This window comes from Anabrus simplex, chromosome X, assembly GCF_040414725.1.
Source record: "Anabrus simplex isolate iqAnaSimp1 chromosome X, ASM4041472v1, whole genome shotgun sequence".
In the NCBI taxonomy this organism is placed as follows: domain Eukaryota; kingdom Metazoa; phylum Arthropoda; class Insecta; order Orthoptera; family Tettigoniidae; genus Anabrus; species Anabrus simplex.
The window spans coordinates 107,699,523-107,722,207 of record NC_090279.1 but is presented as its reverse complement, the minus strand read 5'-3'; the positions used below and the strand labels follow the sequence as shown (position 1 = coordinate 107,722,207).

At 37.7% G+C, this 22,685-nt stretch overlaps 1 protein-coding gene across 1 annotated transcript in view; it reads left to right on the top strand.

Moving 5' to 3' along the window:
• beg (malonyl-CoA-acyl carrier protein transacylase beg) overlaps positions 1-22,685 on the top strand; it is a 107,400-nt gene that overhangs the window by 3,223 nt on the left and 81,492 nt on the right. The window contains exon 2 of the mRNA XM_067158900.2: positions 9,137-9,702. Within this exon, the coding sequence (XP_067015001.2) occupies positions 9,156-9,702 (547 nt within the window). The 5' untranslated portion in view covers positions 9,137-9,155. The remainder of the gene's footprint in view (positions 1-9,136; positions 9,703-22,685) is intronic.

The following is a 22,685-nucleotide window of genomic DNA, read 5'->3' as shown; positions in this document are numbered from 1 at the left end:
CAACCGGGAGCCGACGATACATTAAGATGTTCATCACACCGTGTGTGCGTGGGAAGTAACAGAGAGGATATCAGACGAATGTGGTAAAAGAAATAGAAACTAATAAAATAAAATGCAATGAAAGACAGCAGGATAAAATAGAACAAAGCTGAAATAATGAAAAGAAAGTATGTGGAGAAAATGAGAGGATGATGTGAGAGGGGGCGTGGTGTACACATGTTATGACATTAACACATAGCTTGAATTGAACCAACTGGTGATGACGAACGAACGAATTTGGAAAACACCGAAACAAAATAACAATATAGAAAAGACAGGGAAATCCTTAATGGCTGCAACCGTGTATAGCCAGTGTCCCTGTTGAAATTGTTAGGAATTTTACGTATTTCCACAACTTCCCGTATAATCCTAGACCTGTAGTGTTTAATGTGGGTAAGAGCTCAAACATCTTGGAACACGACATTGTGACCCGACAGTAGGGCGTGCTCATCTGTTGCTGACTTGTCTGGCTGGTTGAGACCAATATTTCTGTGGTGTTCCTTGATGCGAGTCCCAATGCAGGGGCATGTTTGGCCAATGTATACCTTGCCGCAAGTACGGGGAATTTTTTACACCCTAAGGTGTAATAGTGGGGACAGTTTGTCTTTGCTTTTACCTAAACTATGATCAATTTTAGTGACGGTGCCAAACACGGTTTTTATTTTGTGCTTGCAGAGGACTTCGGCAATTCTGTCTGTGGTATTGTGAATGTAAGGCAGGTAGGCAGTTCCCTTCACTTCTTCTTTCTGCGAGCTTTTCGTGAATACTTTATCCCTGCTACTTTTGGATGTCGTGACTATATGAGATACAATTTTGTTTTGATGAATTTCTGAATTTGTTCGTGTAATGAGTTTTCTATCCTCCAGCTTCCTGAGAAGGGACCAAGCTTCACGACTGGATTTTGTAAATCTTGATTAATTAATTTCATTCATTAATTTCATTATGTTCCGTATTGATATCTGCCATATATCATCGAAAGAACTCAGGTGGAACTCTCTTTCTTTCTATGGATTTTGTAAAGTCAAGAGATTCAACTTCTGAAATCCAATTTTGTCTTCTTACAGAATCTAAGCTACGTAAAAGTTGATCTGCAATTTCGTGATCACCAATATCAATGTATTGTTGATAAAGATGATCTGTTTCCTCACTCCATCCAGGGATATACTCTCTATGAAAGCCGCTAGGGATGTGCTTATTTGCTGTAGATATCACAGCTATCACGAATCTCTCATATCCTGTGCTTGTTGGTGGTATCTTTCGCAAAACATTGTCAAGGTCCTCTGTAAAGGCCGACCAGTTAGCTTTACTGAAGTTCCAGCGTGGTCGTGGGGTAGTTGAAACTAGAGGAATCTGGATTCCAAGCTCATAGAGGACTGGTCGGTGCTGGCTATGAGGAAAGTCTGTGAGCACTTTCCGGATGATTGGTAAAGATTTATCGTCTTTGTTTCTAGACACAAAGCATAGGTCAGGGCAATACTCTAATCTCCATGCTGCAGATCTAAATGTACCTCGATCCTTGGGTTCAAAACATGGAAAAGGTCATTACTTTCAACGCAACCCATTAGCGCCTCTCCATTGTCGTCGTTGGTTCTATAATTCCACTCCTTATGATGGCTGTTGAAGTCTCCTACATAGACAGCTGAGTGTGGGTGCACATCCAAAACTTGTCTAGGCCACTTGACATTGAGTGGTTTATAGATAATTGAGACTACATCTATTCGAGTAACAACAGTGTGAATATCCTCACTTGTACTGGAAGAGACAAGGTAGGCATTATCTACGGTGGAGCGTACGTAGGTGGGATTACCATACGCTTGATGATAAGTAGCTCCCAGAAGATCATATCCTGGAATATTTCCTCTTGTTCTCAACTGCTGATCATCTGCAGCATGAGTTTTTTGGATAACTACTAAGTCGACTTCATAAGAAAGTAGCAGTTTAGACAGTGTTTCACTCTTGGATCGGCTAATGCCTTCTATATTAAGTTGGCAAATACAGACAGTAGGACCCAGTCTCGTAGTAGTAGTAGTAGTAGTAGTAGTTGTAGTTGTTGTTGTTGTTGTTGTTTGGTCCTGAAAAGGACTTTTGGATAGTGAAGCAATGTTCATTAATGTTGTATCTTGACCAGGAGAGAAATATGTCTGGTCGCCTGTTCGCTGTTACTCGCTTAGCACCACCCACGGATCACGTGTAGGGTACTTTAAGGTTAAACCTACGGGCGTGAGCAACAATGGATCCCCAGTAGTGGAAGTATTGAGATCGGGTGGTTGTCCTGCTTGAAGTGTATGTTGTTTAGCCATATTTTATGCTGGTGTCGTCCGTTGGAGATTGGTCTCATCTATGGAGGCGCACTGCAGGGTTAGAGATCATTATAATTATGATATCTACACTAAATGTTTTATACCCTATGTAGTGCTATGCCAATGCACTTGGCGGAATACAATGTGAGTATGATTTCAATATGAAACAAGAAACCAAGAACTTGTCACCTAAGTTATTGGACAGTATGGCCAAGGTATGGTGGCATTTAACATCAACCTCCAACTATTATCAGTCAGCCACTACAGATCAATTTGATATGGTGTGGTGAGTTATACGGCATAGGTTTGTGATCCCATTATTCAGACTAGCCAGATTACATACAAATTCAAGTAAAAGTTTTGTGTGTATATATATACAGTGAGTTTGGTGTGTGGCACAGGACGGAGAAAGTCCGAATACAGTGTTGATAGAAATGGTCGTCGTACCAGCTAATGTATTAAGCTTGTTGTTATGATGTAAATTCTGTACGGGTTGTAAATAAGAAAGGAGAAACAGAGTATGTCTGATGTAATTTATGTTTTATATTACTGAGGAAGTTAAGTTTGTAAGTATATGTGTATATTTTAATGGACAATGTTTCATTTCACACAAGAATATAACCTTCCTAGAATGTCCTAATGCCTTTACTTTCAGTTCAACAAGTCATCAGGTTAGGAAAGAAAGTCGCGATATCGTCAGTCTATGATACCACCCTCATGCTTATTTCATATTGTTTATCATCAAGTACACTGGCACCCAATCAGTTTTCTTTTGTTAGCTCTGTTCCAGAACAGTGAATTAAATGTTAATGTATTGGGAGTCCAGAAAGCTGTAAATGCTACTTGAGTGCTACAGCAGTTTCATTTACATAATAATGATGTTGTTGTTGTTTGAGTCATCAGTCCATAGACTGGTTTGATGCAGCCCTCCATGCCACCCTGTCCTGTGCTAACTTTTTCATTTCTACGTAACTATTGCATCCTACATCTGCTCTAATCTGCTTGTCATATTCATACCTTGGTCTACCCCTACCATTCTTACCACCAACACTTCCTTAAAAAACCAGCTGAACAAGTCCTGGGTGTCTTAAGATGTGTCCTATCATTCTATCTCTTCTTCTCGTCAAAGTTAGCCAAATCGATCTCCTCTCACCAATTCGATTCAGTATCTCTTCATTCGTGATCCGATCTATCCATCTCACCTTCAACATTCTTCAGTAACACCACATTTCAAAAGCTTCTATTCTCTTTCCTTGTGAGCTAGTTATCGTCCATGTTTCACTTCCATACAATGCCACGCTCCACACAAAAGTCTTCAAAAACATCTTTCTAATTCCAATATCAAAGTTTGAAGTGAGCAAATTTCTTTTCTTAAGAAAGCTCTTCCTTGCTTGTGCTAGTCTGCATTTTATGTCCTCCTTACTTCTGCCATCGTTAGTAATTTTACTACCCAAGTAACAATACTCATCTACTTCCTTTAAGACTTCATTTCCTAATTTAATATTTCCTGCATCACCTGCCTTTGTTCGACTGCACTCCATTACTTTTGTTTTTGACTTATTTATTTTCATCTGGTACTCCTTACCCAAGACTTCGTCCATACCATTCAGCAGCTCCTCAGGATCTTCTGCAGTCTCAGATAAAATATCATCGGCAAATCTCAAGGTTTTGATTTCCTCTCCTTGGATTGTGATCCCCTTTCCAAATTCCTCTTTGATTTCCTTTACTGCCTGTTCTATGTAAACATTGAAAAGGAGGGGGGACAAACTGCAGCCTTGCCTCACTCCTTTCTGGATTGCTGCTTATTTTTCAAAGCCCTCGATTCTTATTACTGCAGACTGATTTTTATACAGGTTGTAGATAATTCTTCGTTCTCGGTATCTGATCCCAATCACCTTCAGAATCGTAAATAGGTTGGCCCAATCAACATTATCGAATGCCTTTTCTAGATCTACGAATGCCATGTACGTGGGCTTGTCCTTCTTGATTCTATCCTCTAAGATCAGATGTAAAGTCAGGATTTCTTCACGTGTTCCTACATTTCTTCTGAAGCCAAACTGATCTTCTCCCAACTCAGCTTCAACTTGTTTTTCCATTCTTTTGTAAATAATACGTGTTAAAATTTTGCAGGCATGAGATACTAAACTAATGGTGCGATAGTTTTCACACCTGTCACTCAGCCAGTTCTACTTTCTTTCTTCCATAAGCCCCATTAATATTGATAGCTCCCCATCGAATTCCATTTCGTTCGCCAAGTTGTTTCCAAGGAGTCCCTCGCCTGTCAAATGTGAGTGGGACTCCGTTACTCCCATAGGTCCAAGGCTTGCTTAAAATGTTCTGAGCTCGGGAAATTCATGAAGCAGGATGCTACCCTACTTGCACATAGTCCAAGTGAGGATCTCTCCTCTAACGGGTTATGGACCACCAGTGAATTGTATAGTCCTAGCCGCCTGAGCACAAGGAGGGCCATGATTCAGAATATGTCCGAGATGCCCACTCCCATTCCATAGCAACTGGTATCTCGACTCTCAGGACCACTTACTAGGCCACTCAGCCATTGCCCATGGTTCATGAAAAAATTAATATTATAAAGGTAGAAACTTTGACTGTATTTTTAAAAAGTATACTAACAACGATATGGGCTTTGCAATGAAATTAATTTTATCCAATAAATAGGTATCCTCCCTGTCCTTTATATATTGTTATTTTATTTCAGTTTTGTCATCACCAGTTGGATCATTATGTGTTAATGTCATGACGTGTGTACACCGCCCCCTCTCGTTTTCTCCACATACTTTCTTTCCACTGTTCAGCTTTGTTCTATTCTAGCCTCGTGTCTCTTCCATTGCATTTTATTTTATTAGTATCTATTTCTTCTACCACATTTATCTGATATCCTCTCTGTTACTTGGAGCGCTGTCACCTGGTGACGAACAAGCGTACCACTACAGCCCCAACGGTAAAAGAATCCTAAATCAAACCCTCATTATTGAAGAAGACTTCCTCGTGAACGTTCAGGAGTGAGGGTAATTGTTTCCGCTTCTTCAATACTACAACAGTGTGAAGTCATTAATACATCACATATTTATTAGATTTCAACATAGGGACTGGTTTCGGCAACTGTATTTGCCATCATCAGCCAAAGGAAGAATTGTTACAAGGCGTTATACAAATCTATATTAACATAATCATAAAATATATGTATATACATATTGAACCATACTCTTATTTTGTGTATTAGGTGCACACCATAAAACTTTTTATTGAAATTACTAGCATATTTCTTATGCGATATATTATAATTTGTTAATTCTGTACAATCTTTTGGATATAAATAGTTAAAATGTTGTCAATTCCTTGTAGTCGTTGCAAAATGCTGATTAAGCATCTAGTTTAGTTAAAATCAATCTCTTAAAAAAATTTACAGCTGCTTAAACATTAAGGGCATACAGTTTTCTTGGCCAATTATACATTCTATTTTCTAACATACATTAAAATAAATTTGGCTAATGTCATTTTGGAACATTGAACATATTTGTGCTTGGTATGGAGGTTCATTGCAGTACAAGTCTTTGGTAAAAACTCTCTCTTAAAATTACAGCTGCTTTGACATTAAGGGCATTCGGTGTTTCTTGGCCAATTATACATTTTAGTTATTGACATACATTAACCCATTGAACTGCAACTTTTCTTGAAAATACATATACATTGATTGCAATTTAATCTGGCTTAAAAGAGATCACTTTTGCTACAGCAAGTTAATACACTGAAACACAGTTCACATTCTAACAATAGTTCAACACAGTGTGGTAGATCTTAAAACACTCATATACCTTGCACAATACCGGGCGAGTTGGCCGTGTGCGTAGAGGCGCGCGGCTGTGAGCTTGCATCCGGGAGATAGTAGGTTGGAATCCCACTATCGGCAGCCCTGAAAATGGTTTTCCATGGTTTCCCATTTTCACACCAGGCAAATGCTGGGGCTGTACCTTAATTAAGGCCACGGCCGCTTCCTTCCCACTCCTAGCCCTTTCCTGTCCCATCGTCGCCATAAGACCTATCTGTATTGAGAAAGATCCAACTCAATCCATTCAAAAACAACTTAAACAGATACTAAAAAATAGAACTTTTTTGCTGACTGATAGTGAAAAAAACAAACTGATCAATATGAACCCTGGTCTAGTGACGGTCAAAGCCCAACCAAAAATCCATAAGGAAGGAGTTCCTAGACGTCCTATAGTAAATATTAGACTGAGCCCTCTTTTTAAAACAGTACAATTTATACAACAATTCCTAAGTAAACACTACACTTTTCAAGCAAACAAATCCGTGAATAACACTCTAGAATTGGTCAAAAAACTAGACAGCTTTAAATTGCAACCTCATCATACAATGCATTCGTTTGATATCACCAACATGTATGTGAATATTAAACCAAAAAAAGTCTTACCAATCATTTTAAAAAACCTACGTACTCTTAGCAAACTCAGCCAACTAGAAATAGCAGATTTTATGACCATCCTAAAACATCTAATCAATAGTAACTACTGTACTTCATATTCGATAAGGTAATATACAAACAAGACCTAGCATCTGGCATTTTTACCAATATATACCTAGATTTTCTTGAACATACAAAAATAGAGAAAGATAAGAGATTTAATAACATACTTTTGTAGACAACACGTTTATTATGATGGACCAACACATCTACCACTCTATCACACCATAATAATATTGATCCAGATATCAAGTTTACAATAGAATCTGAGGTCTGTTGACTGTCATTTCGGAAGGCAGTTCCTCTCCGAATTTACTCTTGACAACTTGGTGCTCGAAGTGAGTTTCTGCTTACAAATAAAAACGTTTTCCTTATCTCAGTTTCTGTTATGCTAATACATAATATATTCCTTCTTTTAGGTCTGTCTTGGTTCGAGATATTTCTAGAATCTCAAAATCCTTTGAACATAATGTTTTTCAAGAAATCTGGTCCACCAGTGTACTAGTATCAAGTCTATCCATAATTAAGGACGCTACAATCAAAATATAGATTAAAAACGCACATTAATGTTACTAAAACCCATTGTATTCACATAGGAATGTCATTTAACTTCATATTTTATCAAGGAAGAGTGAACCCCTTTTTATAGTTCGCTAGCATTCATTTTATGAGGAACTGTTTTTCACTAAAGACCTGTACTACAATGGACCTCCATACCAAACATAAAAATGTTTAATGTTTCAAAATGACATCAGCACTGCAATCAACCTCCATACCAAGCACAAATATGTTTAATGTTCCAAAATGACATTAGCCAAATTTATTTTAATGTATGTATGTTAGAAAATAGAATGTATAATTGGCCAAGAAAAACTGTATGCTCTTAATGTCTAAGCAGCTGTAAAATTTTTTTAAGAGATTGATTTTAACTAAACGTAGATGCTTAATCAGCATTTTGTAACAACTACAAGGAAATGACAACGTTTTAACTATTTATATGTGAAAGATTGTACAGAATTAACAAATTATAATATATTGCATAAGAAATATGCTAGTAATTTCAATAAAAAAATTTATGGTGTGCACCTAATACACAAAATAAGAGTATGGTTCAATATGTATATACATATATTTTAAAATTATGTTAATATAGATTTGTATAACGCCTTGTAACAATTCGTCCTTTGGCTGATGATGGCAAATACAGTTGCCGAAACCAGTCCCTATGTTGAAATCTAATAAATATGTGATGTATTAATGACTTCACACTGTTGTAGTATTGAATAGGTGGAAACAATTACCCTCACTCCTTAATGTAAGTCTGGATTTAATATGGACCAAAATGAAGTTTTTGACATTAAATCCTCGTGAACAGTCGAGGTTTTCTTCTGAAGACGCGGGGCAAAGTTCTCCTTGTTTTCTTGTCAGGGTATAAGTGCAAAAGCCCATATGATGTCTACAAATAATACTTATATGTTTACATTATCGAGAAGCAATTATTCCATGTGTGCTCATGTATTCAAGGATGTCCGTTCAGAGAAGTAAAAGCAGGAGTGATACAATGTGTACTTATTGCCCTGAGTTTGCTCCACCCACTACTAAAAAAAATGTCACATACCAACTAAGTTGGCCATGTGGTTTGGGTCACATAGCATTTTCAGCACCATGAGGTGGTTTTCTGTGGTTTCTTGCTTTCACACCAGGCAGTATGTTTAATAATGCCAACCATGATTGCTTCCTTCATAGTCGTAGATCTCTTCAATGCCACTGTTGCAACGCTGTGTTAGCGTGATGTAAAACTCGCAGCAAAAAATGTTACACATTTTGGCTTGAGATGTACCGTAGGGTTCCCTGTAACTGTCATGTTCCTATTCATGATGACATCCTAAACCTTCACAGGTGCAGGCTGAAGTCCAGATATCCACCTATTATTTTTGCCCATAAACTAACTGAGAACCACTTTAATCCATTCAATGAATGGAAAAGGGAGTGGATTACCAACACTGACTATCTGCTTTGGTCTCTGTTCAGCAAAAACAGCTCTGTTCCAAGATTTCATCTCCCAAGGAGGACACTGTCCGCACAAATATTGGAATCTGCGCGCAGAGTCCCTGTTCAGACAGAGCCTAGTGTGAATGTGGTGCTCCTTCCCAGTCGAGTACAGACTGCGGTACATGCTTCTGTGATACAGTGTCTGGGTGGAATGTTGTTGTTTCTTGTCATGTATATATTTTATAGAGTACTTTATGCAATACTGTAGTTGTGCGTGTAAAACTTGTGCATTGTTTGTTTCTAGGTAGAGCTCTCCTGTTGTGATGCTGAGCCAACAACTTGCTCGTCGTGCCTTGTCGAGGACGTCACAGTTGCGAACTTACACTGAGCGTCATTTTCTGAAGGACTTGCTTAATGACGCTGCAGGTCCTGCGAAGGTCGATCCCGAAGATCCCTGGACAACTTCACCTTATCCCCATGGTGCCGTGGTGACGAGAGATCAATCCCTCAAGTCTCGGAGACCACAGAGAGATCCGAGAGAAACGTCGATAATTCTCTTTCCCGGGCAAGGAGCTCAGTTTGTTGGCATGGGCAAGGATTTACTCAAGTTCCCAATTGCTAAGGATCTGTTTGAAGAAGCTAATGAAATCCTGGGCTATGACCTGCTGAGCCTGTGCTTGAACGGACCAAAGGAGGAACTAGATAAGACAATTAAATGCCAGCCAGCCATTTTTGTGTCTTCATTGGCTGCATTAGAGCGTCTCAAGGAAGAACGACCTGCTGCCATCGACAACTGTGTTGCTGCAGCGGGTTTCAGCATTGGTGAAATTACTGCGCTAGTCTTCGCTGGAGCCATTACTTTTGAGAGAGGTTAGTTCTTATAAAACTTAACGAAATGCACCTCAACATAAATCACATTATTTGGCAAGGTGAGAGAGAGATATGTTCATTCCGCAGGCCAGCAACCCACCAAACCCCTCCCTTCCCTATATTCATGACCTAATATCATAAATATATATACCGGTATATATCAAATTGTGCAAGATTTTCCACATTACTGATATCAATAACAGGGCTTTTGATTGTCTGCGTACAGGTAATAAGATATCTGTTTCTCCATTACTTGTATTTTAATATTTATGTATGCCTCCCTGTTATTATTGCACATTATAAATTTCATATTAGAGCCCGTATTGTCAAAGTATCAACTTGTGAAAATTTAAATTTATATTTCTACCTTTACAATACCGTAATTATCTTTATTAAAAAGACTACATTATACTATATTCGCGATACATATTTCGTCCTCTTATGGGACATCTTCAGTCACACATACAAACATTGAAAATAAGGCGAAGACACGTTGAAATGATAAATAAAAAGTTCTTAAATCCGTAATATGAATCCATAAATATCCATAATATGAAGCATGAAGTCCAGTTAAGAGATTAAAATGTTGTTATATGCATAGAATTGCCCAATTATAAAACACGAGTGACTATGCGAATAAAATTATATGCATATTGTACGTAAAATAGTGTGGTGATAATGCCACATTAAAATAGCTTCCTTGATTAGATGAAGAAGGTGGAGTTATGTTGATGATGCAAGTTGAACTTGATTGTGTGTTGACAATATGGGCCTAAAAAAGAAAAAAATGTGAGTGACCTAAAGAAAAAATTCAATTAAATGTAAACTGAGTGCCCATCTGGTCACCGAGTCGACCACTCCACCTCAAGTGAGTGACGTTCTCGAAGGTCGTTGAGGACTGACAAGGAGGGGAGGTTGATGTAAGGGGAGAGGTGTAAGGTAAAGTATTATTCATGCGTCTTCCTGTAAAGAATTTAATGAGTATTTACTCGAAAGGTATATTGATTTCCTCCGATATTTCATTCAGATTATAAATCGGGTTGCATTTTTGATCAATATTTATAAAAATGTTCTCCATAATATTCAATACTTAGTTAACTGGAGAATTTGAAGGTCTTATTTTATGTCTGTGAACGTATGATTGGTATCAAATTTACTCATTCAGGACAAATATTTTAGGTTCCCTATGGGAATCAACATCTACATCATTTGATGGCCAGGCAGGCATCAATTTTTGGAAATGAGACTTAGCTCTCATAGTGCATTGGCACTGCTGGTGGCTTCAAGTAGCCTATGCAGTGGCCTCCACGGTATGCACTAGCCTTGCGTCTTGGGTGGTGTGCTAAGTCCCAACTGACGAGCCTAACTTAGCACACGAGGGCGAAACGCAGGCAACCAAGAATGAGTTAGCTGGAAAATTTATAATGTCCAATAACGGACCATTATATTGGTATTATGGTATCAACCATACGAGAACCGAATGCTGAGAATCTGCCGTATTTTGACGCATTAACATGTTCATTATGTTAAAATTGTGGCCTGTCTGTCTAATATAACTGGAGGAACATTGCTGGCACTTTAATTTGTAAACTCCTGATTTCTGAAATTTGCTCTTGCAGTTATTGATGGTGTGCTGATTATAGAGAAGATGAGCGTTATTGTTGGTTGTCTTGAAAGAAACTTTCATATTAAGTTTCTTGAAAACATTTGTGATTTGGTATATTTTACTATGACTGAAGGTGAAAAGGGCGCAGCTATCTTCTTTCTTTTAGTATCCTTGGTTAATGTCGAAAATGATTTCTTCTCCATTTTGCTAATAATTTTGTCCACAAATTGCCTGTTGAAGCCGTTACTTTCAGCTATAAAATAAATAGTATCCAATTCATTTTTACGATCTACTTCTGACTCTGTAAATCATACTATAAAAGGAGGCCCTCTTATGTGCTGCCGGGTGTATGGAATTTTGTCTAATTACGTTCACTGTTTGAGTGGCTTTCCTGAATATTTTATACCTAAGTTTATTAGAGTCATTAATAATAGCAATATCAAGAAAATTTAACTCTTTATTATTTTCACTTTCGAAAGAAAATTTAATCTGCGAATCATATTATTTAACTGTTCTAATACCTCCTCTCCGTTAGTAATGCCTTGATCAATTATTGTAAATATGTCATCTGTGTATCTCAGCCAGCATATTATTCCTTTATAGTTGTTGATTTTATTATTTTCAAGAAAATCCATGCAAATTTCTGCCATAATTCCCGAAGCTGGGGCCCCCATGGGAAGATCTTCCTGTTTATATGTCTGGCCATTAAAGGTAAAGTCATTATTAGCAGTGACGAATTCCAAGATATTAATAAAATTGGCTACCTCTTGCCTACTTACATTACTGTATTTAAGTAGATTGTTCTTTACAAGATTTATTGTTTTTGATACTGGAATATCCAGGAATATATTTCTGACGTCAAATGAATACATCTTCTGGTCCTATTGCATGTTTAAATATTTAGTACAATCACAAAATTATTTGGTTCATGGTGTGGGTTACTGTAGTCAGGTCCTAGTTCAGGAACCATGGGCAACGGCTGAGTGGCCTAGTAAGTGGTCCTGAGAGTCGGGATACCAGTTACTATGGAATGGGAGTGGGCATCTTGGACATATTCTAAGTCATGGCCCTCCTTGTGCTCAGGCGGCTAGGACTATACAATTCACCGGTGGTCCATAACCCGTTAGAGGAGAGATCCTTACTTGGACTATGTGTAAATAGGGTAGCATCCTACTTCATGAATTTACCGAGCTCAGAACATTTTAAGCAAGCCTCGGACCTATGGGAGTAACAGAGTCCCACTCCCATTTGACAGGCGAGGGACTCCTTGGAAACAACTTGGCGAACGAAAAAGAATTCGATGGGGAGATATCAATATCAATGGGGCTGATGGATTAAAGAAAGTAGAACTGGCTGAGTCAGCAAAGAGGATGCATCTAGATGTGCTAGGAGTAAGTGATATTCGGGTAAGGGGAGATAACGAGGAAGAGATAGGAGATTATAAAGTGTACTTGACGGGTGTTAGAAAGGGAAGGGCAGAGTATGGGGTAGGGCTGATTATCAGGAATACCATTGCACGCAACGTAGTTTCTGTTAGGCACGTAAATGAGCAAATGATGTGGGTAGATTTGTCAGTTGGAGGAATTAGGTCAAGAATTGTGTCCGTGTATTCACCATGTGAGGGTGCAGATGAGGATGAAGTTGACAAGTTTTATGAAGCATTGAGTGATATCGTAGTCAGGATCAACAGCAAGGATAGGATAGTGCTAATGGGCGATTTCAATGCGAGAGTTGGAAATAGAACTGAAGGATATGAAAGGGTGATTGGTAAATGTGGGGAAGATATGGAAGCTAATGGAAATGGGAAGCGTTTGCTGGACTTCTGTGCTGGTATGGGTTTAGCTGTTACGAATACATTCTTCAAGCATAAGGCTATTCACCGCTACACATGGGAGGCTGGGGGTACCAGATCCATAATAGACTTTATCTTAACCAACTTCAAACTCAGCAAATCTGTTATGAATATACGAGTTTTCCGGGGATTTTTCGATGATACAGACCACTATGTGATCTGTAGTGAACTAAGTATCTCGAGGCCTAGGATAGAGAAAGTGAAATCTGTCTGCAAATGAATAAGGGAAGAAAATCTCCAGGACGAGGAAATTAGACAGAAGTACATGGATATGATTAGTGAGAAGTTTCAAACAGTAGACAGTAAGCAGGTTCAGGATATGGAAAGTGAATGGGTGGCATACAGGGATGCTGTAGTAGAAACAGCAAGGGAATGCCTAGGAACAACTGTGTGCAAAGATGGGAAAAGGCGAACATCTTGGTGGAATGATGAAGTGAGAGCAGCTAATAAACTTAAAAAGAAGGCTTATCAGAAATGGCTCCAAACAAGGGCCGAGGCAAACAGGGATGAAAGAAACAGAGCGAAACAAATAGTTGTTGAATCCAAAAAGAAGTCGTGGGAAGATTTTGGTAATAACCTGGAAAGCCTAGGTCAAGCAGCAGGGAAACCTTTCTGGACAGTAATAAAGAATCTTAGGAAGGGAGGGAAAAAGGAAATGAACAGTGTTTTGAGTAATTCAGGTGAACTCGTAATAGATCCCAGGGAATCACTGGAAAGGTGGAGGGAATATTTTGAACATCTTCTCAACGTAAAAGGAAATCTTCATGGTCGTGTTGCGAACACCCAAGCTCATGCGGAGGAGGAAAATGATGTTGGTGAAATTATGCTTGAGGAAGTGGAAAGGATTGTAAATAAATTCCATTGTCATAAAGCAGCAGGAATAGATGAAATTAAACCTGAAATGGTGAAGTATAGTGGGAAGGCAGGAATGAAATGGCTGCATAGAGTAGTAAGATTAGCATGGAGTGTTTGTTGGTAAGGTACCTTCAGATTGGACAAAAGCAGTAATTGCACCTATCTATAAGGAAGGGAACAGGAAGAATTGCAACAACTATCGAGGTATCTCATTGATTAGTATACCAGGCAAAGTATTCACTGGCATCTTGGAAGGGAGGGTGCTATCAGTAGTTGAGAGGAAGTTGGATGAAAACCAGTGTGGTTTCAGACCACAGAGAGGCTGTCAGGATCAGATTTTCAGTATGCTCCAGGTAATTGAAAAATGCTACGAGAGGAATAGGCAGTTGTGTTTACGTTTCGTGGATCTAGAGAAAGCATATGGTAGGGTACCGAGGGAAAAGATGTTCGCTATACTGGGGGACTATGGAATTAAAGGTAGATTATTAAAATCAATCAATTGGGCTTCAGTGAGAATTGATGATATAATTTGTTCTTGGTTCAGGGTACTTACAGGGGTTAGACAAGGCTATAATCTTTCACCTTTGCTGTTCGTAGTTTACATGGATCATCTGCTGAAAGGTATAAAGTGGTATCAATCAATCAATAAATCAATCAGTCAACACTGATCTGCATTTAGGGCAGTCTCCCAGGTGGCAGATTCCCTATCTGTTGTTTTCTTAGCCTTTTCCTAAATGATTTCAAAGAAATTGGAAATTTATTGAACACCTCCCGTGGTAAGTTATTCCAATCCCTAACTCCCCTTCCTATAAATGAATATTTGCCCCAGTTTGTCCTTTTAAATTCCAACTTTATCTTCATATTGTGATCCTTCCTACTTTTATAAACGCCACTCAAACTTATTCGTCTACCAATGTCATTCCACGCAATCTCTCCGCTGACAGCTCGGAACATACCACTTAGTCGAGCAGCTCTTCTTCTTTCTCCCAATTCTTCCCAGCCCAAACTTTGCAACATTTTTGTAACGCTACTCTTTTGTCGGAAATCACGCAGAACAAATCGAGCTTCTTTTCTTTGGATTTTTTCCAGTTCTTGAATCAGGTAATCCTGGTGAGGGTCCCATACACTGGAGCCATACTCTAGTTGGGGGTCTTACCAGAGACTTATATGCCCTCTCCTTTACATCCTTACTACAACCCCTAAACACCCTCATAACCCTGTGCAGAGAGCTGTACCCTTTATTTACAATCCCATTTATGTGATTACCCCAATGAAGATCTTTCCTTATATTAACACCTAGATACTTACAATGATCCCCAAAAGGAACTTTCACCCCATCAACGCAGTAATTAAAACTGAGAGGACTTTTCCTATTTGTGAAACTCACAACGTGACTTTTAACCCCGTTTATCAACATACCATTGCCTGCTGTCCATCTCACAACATTATTGAGGTCACGTTGCAGTTGCTCACAATCTTGTAACTTATTTATTACTCTACAGAGAATAACATCATCCGCAAAAAGCCTTACCTCTGATTCCACTTTTTTACTCATTTATATATATAAGAAAACATAAAGGTCCAATAATACTGCCTTGAGGAATTCCCCTCTTAATTTTTACAGGGTCAGATAAAGCTTCATCTACTCTAATTCTCTGAGATCTATTTTCTAGAAATATAGCAACCCATTCAGTCACTCTTTTGTCTAGACCAATTGCACTCATTTTTGCTAGTAGTCTCCCATGATCCACCCTATCAAATGCTTTAGACAGGTCAATAGCGATACCGTCCATTTGACCTCCTGAATCCAAGATATCTGCTATATCTTGCTGGAATCCTACAAGTTGAGCTTCAGTGGTAGGGAGGGATTCAGTTAGGTGGAAATGTAGAAAGCAGTCTGGCCTATGCTGACGACTTAGTCTCAATGGCAGATTGTGCCGAAAGCCTGCAGTCTAATATCTTGGAACTTGAAAATAGGTGCAATGAGTATGGTATGAAAATTAGCCTCTCGAAGACCAAATTGATGTCAGTAGGTAAGAAATTCAACAGAATTGAATGTCAGATTGATGGTACAAAGCTAGAACAGGTCGATAATTTCAAGTGTTTAGGTTGTGTGTTCTCCCAGGATGGTAATATCGTGAGTGAGATTGAATCAAGGTGTCGTAAAGCTAATGCAGTGAGCTCGCAGTTGCGATCAACAGTATTCTGTAAGAAGGAAGTCAGCTCCCAGACGAAACTATCTTTACATCGGTCTGTTTTCAGACCAACTTTGCTTTACGGGAGCGAAAGCTGGGTGGACTCAGGATATCTTATTCATAAGTAGGGACCTGAAAAATTAGCATCTATTTGTTTCAAAATTAGCATCTATTTACAAAGTTTTCATAATCGTATGGTATTATTAACGATGGCAGAAGTAAGGAGGACATAAAATGCAGACTAGCACAAGCAAGGAAGAGCTTTCTTAAGAAAAGAAATTTGCTCACTTCAAACATTGATATCGGAATTAGAAAGATGTTTTTGAAGACTTTTGTGTGGAGCGTGGCATTGTATGGAAGTGAAACATGGACGATAACTAGCTCAGAAAGAAAGAGAATAGAAGCTTTTGAAATGTGGTGTTATAGAAGAATGCTGAAGGTGAGATGGATAGATCGAATCACGAATGAAGAGATACTGAATCGAATTGGTGAGAGGAGATCGATTTGGCTAAATTTGACGAGAAGAAGAGATAGAATGATAGGACACATCTTAAGACACCCAGGACTTGTTCAGTTGGTTTTTGAAGGAAGTGTAGGTGACAAGAACGGTAGGGGTAGACCAAGGTATGAATATGACAAACAGATTAGAGCAGATGTAGGATGCAATAGTTACGTAGAAATGAAAAGGTTAGCACAGGATAGGGTGGCATGGAGAGCTGCATCAAACCAGTCTATGGACTGATGACTCAAACAACACATGGTATTATTAATTTTAACGTTTCCAAGTTTATGAAGTGCAATTATTGTCCTTGGTTCACACACAGTACAAGTTCATTGTTCAAATGAAAGCATTGTCAGTACTTTGGCATTGCTTTTTATCAAATTGCACCGTATGTCTGTAACCACTGTGTTGTAATGAGACAACACGCGCTCGCTATCGAACATTGTTCGTTGGGGTCCACAACAACTTAAGACAGTATTTAGCAAATATGCTAAACTCTGTCTGAACTGCAGTTAATGCAAGCATGACATCACATTTTTCACTTTCCTTCATCTGGGTTTGAATTGCATGTTTCAGAGAACAGTAACCAGACCAGATATCGTTTCGTGAGAGATCTGTTACTCCAAACAATTTCTCAAGCTCATCTAATTTATCAGTGTTATTCAAAATTATTTCTTTTTTTGGATACAAAGCTTGAGAAATTGACACAAAATGCTTATGGTTGGGGTCTTTAGCTTTCAATGTGGCTAGCTTGCACTGTGAAGAATGAGCAGCTTTGACAAATGTGTCTCTACATGCAGCCTGCTGTAGAGGAGTGAGCTTAATCAAAGCATCATTAGTTGCCGCAGAAAAATTCCCCTCACAAATTAAGGGTAAACTGGCGTCAAGGTTATGCAGTTTGGGGTAAAGGGTATGAGAGGTATGATACAGAGACCCTTTGAATTCAGTAAGGAGGTCAACCAATCCAGCTGCATGACAAAAACCATGTGGGAGTGAAGCCTAATCACTTCTCGGTTATTCAGATACTCAATACCACAGTTGTTGATGTTTTTCATGTCAGACATCTTGAAAAATGTAACAACATCAGTAAAGTAAGCACTCAAATAGAAAACAGCCTGAAACCAGCTATTCCATCGGGTTATGACAGGTGCAGGAAAAAGCTTTGCTTCCTTTGAAGCACCATACTTCGATGTTAAGAATTGTAAATAATTATATTTTCGCTTTCTTTGTGTTCAAAAATTTAGACTTTACCATCGCAACCACATGATATAAATCTGTCATCACTGCGACCCACCTATTGCCAACCAAGCTGATCTTACGTGCCCAGCACTGTACATGCATTAAATGATCCCCTATGACCACACTTAATGTTTCATAACACCGGGTCATGTACGGGGCATTGTCACTAACGAACACTTTAACTGCATCATATCGTACACTGTAACTTCGCAGAGCTTCTAAAACAGCACGAGAGCAGTAACAAAATAATTTAAAATTAATGGATCAATTGCGTACGGGTAAGATAGTTCTAAATGGAAATCGCACTAAAATTCGGTATCCTTCAATTTTGCGTGTGGTTTCGATGTCGTACTACCTAAACCGTACCCGATCAATGAAATCGAAACTTAGACGGTAAATATATTTCATGTAGTGTTCTCACGCATGGCAGCTCTTCATTTGAAAATTCATTAATCCAGGCTCTTAGCTCTTTGCTTTCCAGCTTTTCCAGAGGTATATTTGCTTTGGCAAATACTTCAACTGTGCGTTTTGAGAAGTTATCTCTGGAAATTTTTCGTCTTTTACAACTACTGTATATAACTGTGTAAGCACAGAAGATTGCTTTCTTTGAGACGTACTAGCAGTAGGGATTGAACTTTCGTTATTGTGTTGCTTATCTACGTGTTTTTCAGATTTAACATATTTCCCACCCAACTCGGCAATAAAATACTTGCAAAACACTGTCGCTGAATCTGTGGCATATAAACCATCATTTGCATATTGCTGAGCCCTTTCGTGTGCAGTTTTTGTCGTGCACCCCATAACCTAAACAATCGCTCGACTTTCTACTCTTCAATAGTTTCAATTTTGAACAACAGGAAAACAATGCTGCGTCTATCTTGTTATTAATCACAAAGTTTATACGAGGAGTAATTTTAATACCACCTATTCAATACAATTTATTCCACTATTGTGTGGTTAAATACACATGGAAATTACCAGAAATTTGAAGGGTACATGTTTCACCCACTGTTTATTGGGCATCATCAGCCTCAATCAATCTTAAAACGCACATAGTCTAAGGAGTCATAATAATTTACATAAAACATATTGAAGAATTTTTACAAGTGTTAATACTGTGGACGCAAAATGTTTACAGTACAAAAATATTGAATAAAACAGAACTTATGCTAAAATCACTTTTAAAAATTGAAACGTTCGTACAAAAGTAATTGTCACACATTGTTTTTAAAAAATAATCTATGTCTGACACTGAAATGGATCTTTTGATAAAAAGCTTGAACAATATATATTACATTTGGAAAACAGAATATCAAAAATAAGGCGTCACAGGACAGGAACAAGACGGTTAAAAGATACAGTATTTGCTCATGTTTGAGGCCAAAATTTAAAATAAGGATGAAAATATGTAGTCGAATTGGAGGCGGTATAGATTAAGACATCTTGGAAAGTTGGACAAAAATCATAGTATGTCGTGAAGTGCTAAAAAACATCGAAGAATTTGCCGTAAACGCTGCTAAAAATATCCAGTTAAAAGAAGGTAGACTGGACGATAATTTCGTGTAACCAGAAAATGCCTCATGTAGACGTGGATGTCCATAGTAAACAATGTTGTCAATCTGGAATGAAACGGAAAACTAACTTGACAATGGGAAATTAGGCCAAGAGTATATCACTGAAAACTATATCTTGAATAATGTGTCCTTACTTATTCTCAAGATGTAACTTATGTCCTAATGTATCTGCAGCTTTAGTCTGTTTGAAGTTCCTACTTCTAGTGTAGTATCGACGCTGTGGAGGTGCTGGGGAATGCTGAGGGGAAGGGGGTACCGGTAGGCGGAGCCTCACGTGTTGTAGTCATTATAGGACGGGCGTTCTTTGAAGGAGCAAGTATGGGGTCGGTATTTAACGAACTAGAGGGAGTCTTTAATTCTAAGGATTTAAATATCTGATGGACTTTACTATGGTTTGGGTTGACCGCATTTAATAACTTAGGCATTAAAATATGTAGCGGACTTCTGACTTCCATGTCGTCATTAAGATTATGATTGTTATTATATGTCCTGTCCAGGAAAATGTAAATTCTCTCTAATTCATTCAAAAGTTTACCTTTGCCTGCATTCCTGATTATTGTGAGATCTTTTTTTATTGTAGTGAACTGGTGTCCAGTTTCCTTCATGTGGGTGCTTGTTGCAGAGTATTTATTATGTTTTTCGGCATTGAAATGTTCCATGTACCTTATATAAAAGCTACACCCAGTCTGTCAAACATAAGATTTTCCACACTGAGAACATGTTAATCTATAAACTCCTGAACCTGAATATCTATTATTGTCGTAATTAATCGTATTATGATTTTAAAATATGATTTGAGTTGTGTTAATTGACATGTAATTAATGTTAATTGTTCGAAAGGCTATGTTCATATTATATTTACTGAAAGTATTCGCAATTTGGTGGACTACTGGGCTACTATAAGTGAAAGTGGCGTACTTAGTTCTTTTTGGTTTGTCGGGTATGAGCTTCGTGGATAACTTATTTTTGATTTTGTGGATTAAGTGGTTTACCATCTCGACCTTAAACCCATTAGGTCTGGCTAGGTTTCTTATGTAGTTCAACTCATTCCTTAAGTTAGTAGGGGAAAGAGGGATTCTTAGTGCTCTATAAATTACTTTATGAAAAGATGCTTTTTTTTTTTTTTTTTTTTTTTTGGGAGCTAGGGTTTAATGAGGAATTATTTATAGTTATCGGAGAATGTGTAGGCTTTCTATGTATTTGAAATTCAAAAGTGTTATTGGTTCGTGTAACTGTTATGTCTAGATAATTTAAGGAACCCTTGTCTTCAGGTTAGGGTCGATATTGTTTAATTTCAAAATAAAGGTACATTAACATCTATTATGTAAAAATACTCACCTAAACACACCCAAATGAGAATAGTATTACAGTAACACAAGCCACAAGCTGATATCAGACAACATTTTAAATAGTATGGAAATTCTAAGAAAATTAACATCCCATTAGCAGGTCTGCTGATACAAGAAATGAAATATTACAATTTTGGCACCAAAACATGTTTTAAAAAACAGATTATCCATCTTAAGTGCACTGGTACCATCACTATAGACCAAAGCACAAGTGAGCCGCTTAATTCAATTTAATTTTCCCAGTTTTTGTCCCTATTCACCCCGTGTCCCTATTCACCCCAGTTTGCGGTATGCAATTTTATCATTGACGTAATTTTGAAATGAATTCCATTCTAATGGGACAAAGGAGGAAGAAGCAACAAGATGGGCCTCGTATAACTGTGTGTTAAATAATGCTATTTTCCTATAGAGAAATTTAATTTTGTTCCTGATCCATAGAATGTTGGATTTTTCTTGGGTCTTTCTATGCCAGTATGACAAGACATTCTTGTTTTGAACAGATTTCAAAAAATTAGGGATGAGTCCCTCTTTGAGACAGTTTTTCAAGAAAAGAAATATCCTTACCTATTTTTGCAATTTGGGTCTTAAGATTTAAATATTTGCTAGCTCTACCTGCCTAGTTGGTATCAGCATTGCACTTTATAGATATCATAGCCCGTATTGTCAAAGTATCATTTTGTGAAAATTAAAATTTATAATTCCACCTTTACAATACTGTAATTGTCTTTATTGAAAAGACTACGTTAGACAATATTTGTGATACATGATTTGTCCTCTTATGGGACATCTGCAGTCACACATGCAACATCGAAAATAAGGAGGACACGTTGAAATGAGTAAATAAAACGTCTTTAAATCTTGTGATGCGGTGTGTTGTCATCTTGTCAATCTTGAATGTTAAATACACAATCAAGTTCAACTTGCGTCATCAACATAACTCCACCTTCTTCATCTAATCAAGGAGGCTATTTTTATGTGGCATTATCATCACACTATTTTACGTACAATATGCATGTATTTTTATTCACAAAGCCACTCATGTTGTTTTATAATTGGGCAATTCTATGCATATAACAACATTTTAATCTGTGTTTTAACTGGACTTCATGCTTATTATTATTATTATTATTATTATTATTATTATTATTATTATTATTATTATTATTATTATTATTATTATTATTATGTTCATGCTGCACTATTTTACATTCAAGATTGACAAGACACTAACACACGTGTCACAAAATTTAGACTTTTTATTTACTCATTTCAACGTGTCCTCACCTTATTTTCGATGTTGCATGTGTGACTGAAGATGTCCCATAAGAGGACGAAACATGTATCACAAATATTGTCTAACGTAGTCTTTTCAATAAAGACAATTACAATATTGTAAAGGTGGAATTATAAATTTTAATTTTCACAAGTTGATACTTTGACAATACGGGCTATGATATTTATAAAGTGCAATGCTGATACCAACTAGGCAGGTAGAGCTAGCAAATATTTAAATCTTAAGACCAAAATTGCAAAAATAGGCAAGGATATTTCTTTTCTTTTCTTGAAAAACTGTCTCAAAGAGGGACTCAAGAATGTCTTGTCATACTGGCATAGAAAGACACAAGAAAAATTCAACATTCTATGGATCAGGAACAAAATTAAATTTCTCTATAGGAAAATAGCATTACTTAACACTCAGTTATATGAGGCCCATCTTGTTGCTTCTTCCTCCTTTGTCCCATTAGAATGGAATTAATTTCAAAATTACGTCAATGATAAAATTGCATGCCTACTTATAGATAAACAGCACA